At 35.4% G+C, this 5000-nt stretch overlaps 1 protein-coding gene across 1 annotated transcript in view; it reads right to left on the reverse strand.

The window, feature by feature from the left end:
- LOC125034891 (probable tubulin polyglutamylase TTLL2) overlaps window positions 1-4376 on the reverse strand; it is a 58858-nt gene extending 54482 nt beyond the window's left edge. Inside the window, exon 1 of the mRNA XM_047626938.1 lies at window positions 4227-4376. Coding sequence (XP_047482894.1) covers window positions 4227-4376 — 150 coding nt within the window. The remainder of the gene's footprint in view (window positions 1-4226) is intronic.
- Window positions 4377-5000: the final 624 nt, after the last annotated feature.

Genomic DNA, 5000 nt, shown 5'->3' on the forward strand with positions numbered 1-5000 from the left:
AGACAAAAAACAATCTACGATTATAGAATTTTATTTATAAATTGCTGGTAAAAAAACCGACACGACGCGTCTAGTAACCAAAGCCTCCTGGTTGCTTAAAAAATATTAGAAGATATATATTTTTTAACTTCTACATAAAATTCGATATTAGGCTTATCCCCTGACCACCTTCCACACGGAACTACATTCACGTCTTAGCAGGGGACCACCACAGGGGACTGGGCATAGGAACGCCCCTCTAACATTAACCATTACTCCGACGTTGACAATTCAGTCTGACTCAGAGCAACTGCCTTCTTGGAATCCACTTAGGAAGCCTAAAAACTTGAAGAGATGATCCGAATGCATAACTTATTTTTAGGAAAAGTGATACCTCCCATTAACTGACTTTTAGGAAAAGGGATACTGGGAACCTCGTATTAACTGATTTTTATAGGACACAGATAACGTCCCGCTAACTGATTTTTTAGAGAAAAGACATAGATAACCTCCCGTTAACTGATTTTGTTTTTACGTGACTCAAAACAAACACCATCCCTCGACCTATCAACATCTCAAAACAACCGGATTTCGAACTGCCATCAACCAGACAACCAGGGGGAGTAAAGAAGCAAAGTTTAGGAGCAAGAGTAGCGCGCCCTGTCAGTTCTCACGCATGACCACGCGGCCTTGCGTCGTGGCGGGGCGTCGTGACCTCATCTTTTACACACTCGTGACCTGGCTTGACGTAATCACTTAGGCGCACACGATATCTCGTTTATCTCTCTCTCCTTTTTTTCTCCTTCTCTTTTGCTGTCTCTCTGTCTGTCTGTATCTCTCTCTCTCTCTCTCTCTCTCTCTCTCTCTCTCTCTCTCGCTCTCTCTCTCTCTCTCTCTCTCTCTCTCTCTCTCTCTGTATATATATATATATATATATATATATATATATATATATATATATATATATATGCTGTCTATGAGAGAGAGAGATTTTTTTTGAACAGCCATTCATTCCACTGCAGGACATAGGCCTCTCTCAATTCACTATTGAGAGGTTATATGGCAGTGCCACCCTTGCCTGATTGGATGCCCTTCCTAATCAACTTCGGTTCGGCGTTCTAACAACACTTGTGCCACGGCGGCGACTTCCCCTACGATACCTGCGTTCTCAAGGCGATATATATGTCGTTTTCTCGCCATTGGGTCGGGCTCAAGCCAGCAGTCGGAGCACAGACATTTTTACGACCGCCGCGACAGGGAATTGAACTCGGGACCACGAGGGTCGGAGTTCAGTGCTCTAAGCACTGTCCTATCGTGGCAGTCTTATATATACATACATACATATATATATATATGTGTGTGTGTGCGTGCGTGTGTGTGTGTGTGTGTGTGTGTGTGTGTGTGTGTGTGTGTGTGTGTGTTGTAATTATTATCGTTATTGTTATTATTATTGTAGCTGTTGTTTTTATAATAATACAAATTACTGTTATCATTACTATTAGTTTCATTATTATTATTATTACTACTACTACTACTGTTATCTTTATTTTTATTATTATTGTTATTATTGTATTACTATATTATAATTGTCATCATTACTATCATTATCATTATTATTATCATTATTATCATTATTATCATTATTACTATTTTTATCATCATCACTATTAAAGTTATCATTAGTATTACTATTATTAGTAGTATTACTATGATCAAGATTATTATTATTAGTATTATTATAATCAAGATTATTATTTTCATTATTATCATAATTATTATCATCATTGTTATAATTATCATAATATTAATGATAATGATAATAATAATAATAATAATAATAATTATAATAATAATAATGATAAAAAAATTAAAAACAATTATCATTATCATCATTATTATTATCATTATCATTATCATTATCATTATCATTATTGTTATTATTATCGTTATTATTATCATCATCATCATTATTATTATTATTATTATTATTATTATTATCATTATTATTATTATTATTATTATTATCATTATTATTATTATTATCATTATTATTATTATCGTTATTATTATTACTATTATTATTATTATTATCATTATTATTATTATTATCATTATTATTATTATCGTTATTATTATTACTATTATAATTATTATTGTTATTATTGTTCTCATTGTTATTGCTATTACTACTGTTATTATTATTATTGTTACTATTATTTTTATCATTATTGTTGTTCTTCTTCTTCTTATTATTATTATTTTCATTATTGTTATTATTATTATTATTATTATTATAATTATTATCATCATTATCATTATTACTATTATCATTATTATTATTATCATTATTATTATTATTATAATTATTATTATCATTACTATCATTATTATGCCTATTGTTGTCGCTAATGTTATTGTTAATATAACTATAATTGTTATTACTATTTGTTTTTGTTATTATTATCATTATGGAAAATATTATCATTGTGGTCACTATTCATATTTTTGTTATTGTAATGATTATTATAATTATTGTTATTGCTATTGTTGTGATTATTATTATCTATATTATTACTATCATCATTATTACTTTTATCTTCGTTATCGTTATGATAATTAGAATTGTTATCCTTAGTATTATCATTGTTATCATTGATATTTTCCATATTAAATCATTATCATTATAAATATCATTACTATTAATATCATCATTATTATCATTTTATATATAATATCATTATGATTATCATTATCATTTTTGTATTATTATCTATATTATTTCTTATGCGTGTATGTGTGTGTGTGTGTGTGTGTGTGTGTGTGTCCATCCATATATATATATATATATATAAATATATATATATATATATATATATATATGTATATATATGCGCACACACACACACACAGACAGACACACATATATATATTTATATGTATGTATATGTACACATATATATACACATATAGATATATATGTTTATTTATATGTCCCATACGCATTTATTTATATATATTTTTTGAACAATAGTATTGGCTAATGTCATCAACATCTATCATCTCATCTGTGAGCCTGCATTACAGCATATTGTTCCACTGAGAGTAATCCGAATGTTACATGATAATTATTAACGAAAATAAAACATTTCATAACAGTCTAAGATTCGGTACGATCACAAAAAATGATCGCATCAACATGTATCGAATCTTTCACTCCGGATTTTTAAAACAGTTCTAATGTCCCACTAAAACATGACCCTCTGGCACTGTAATTTTATCGCTGGTCATTAAGTCCGGCGACTCTTAAAACGCAAGGAAGAGTAAATATTCTCACAAGCGCTTGAAGACTACTAAGTAACACGTATTACCCGCGCCCCTGTCAGCACACGAGCACCTCCTCCTCCTCCTCCTCCGCCGCCGCCTCCTGCGTGTCGGTGCTGGGGATTGTTCAGGTTTATTGCACAGGTCACGTCATGAGGGAGCTACTTGGGGGGCCACTTTAAGTGTCACTTTGTAATGTACTTACAAGTGAGGCGATAATTGCCGAGATTAGGCTCAGAGTGGTTACCGTCAGCCCTGGGTTGAATTTGGTCTTCAGGCCTTTCTGAGGGACGGAGACTTTGTTATGGTTGGGACTGCCTTTGAACTTTCTATGGCTTTTAGGAGAAACATGCATTGATTCTCAGGGTCTAGAGTAAGCATCAGCTTAATCATGCCTTGTTATTATTTTTTTTTTTTTTAATATGACATTCCGAGGACAAGGACACTCAACCTTCGCTTTATTCCTGAGGTCGCCGTTAGTCACTCAGCCTGTGTAAACATGACTTCGAGGATAAGCTGTGAGAGTTTACTCTTTTTGACACGAGTCCCTCATTCCCCGCACGAGGTAGGCTTTGTGTCATTTCATTTGCATTTTTTATCTTTCGTTTCTTTCCCCACAAGGCAGTAATTTCTTTAAACAAACGCACTTTTGTCTCAACAACCATGAAGCACGATTTCTTCAACGGGTAGACATACTTATAAAAAGGTATGAAACAGGAATATATTTTTTTTTCTTTTTGTGTCCAGACAGTCACAGATAAACGTATTTGGCTGAACCTTAAGAATACAAGTCATGGCAGACTAATAAAATGCCTTACACACCGAGATACAGAAGAGCACACAGAATATAGGTCATGGCAGAGGGAAAGAAAAAACAAACTTTAAAAGCCCTTTAAAAGAACGCTCAGCCCCCCCTGGGTACTCACCTCCATGAAGAGCTCGGGGCCCGTGTTGTCATCGTTGACGCGGTAGTAGATGGGTCCGTCCAGCCTGAGTTCCTCTCCGCTGGAGCCTCGCCCCCACAGAACCCCATTCGTCGCAACCTCCTCCTGACCTCCGCCCTCGCCGTGCCTCATCCTCGCGAAGGGCGTGCCAGCCCCGCATCCCCCTTGCCCTCACTCCGCCCTCCTCCACCCTCCGCCTCCGCCTTCTCCTCCGCCTCTTCTAGTGCTGGGGCTCGAGGGTCAGGTACAAGTCATACTCTGTGGTCCTTGCTGCTCGAGCGTGGTTTTGGCACTCGGGTTAAGGCGACATGTTAGCTGTGTGTTTCCTTTTTCGTGCACGAGGGAGGGGACAGGAGAAAGGGGTAATCTGGAGAGAAAGGAATGGTTGATGAAGTCATTAGATTTATTATACGCTGTTGTTTTAAACAGTCCTAGGGAAACATCGGTTCCCTCCCTCTATTTTCTGACATATGTATAAGAATTCACGTCTGTTTTGTCATTAAAACTATTTGGAAACGAGAGTCATGAAGACGTTAGATTAGAGAGAGAGAGAGAGAGAGAGATAGAGAGAGAGAAAGAGAAAGAGAAAGAGAAAGAGAAAGAGAGAGATAGAGAGATAGAGAGATAGAGAGATAAAGAGATAGAGAGATAGAGAGAAAGAGAGAAAGAGAGACAGAGAGACAGAGAGACAGAGAGAGAGAGAGGGGGGGGGGGGGGGTGAGGAGAGAGAGAGAGTGACGATAGAGAAAGAGAGAG

This window comes from Penaeus chinensis, chromosome 19 (genome assembly GCF_019202785.1).
Source record: "Penaeus chinensis breed Huanghai No. 1 chromosome 19, ASM1920278v2, whole genome shotgun sequence".
In the NCBI taxonomy this organism is placed as follows: domain Eukaryota; kingdom Metazoa; phylum Arthropoda; class Malacostraca; order Decapoda; family Penaeidae; genus Penaeus; species Penaeus chinensis.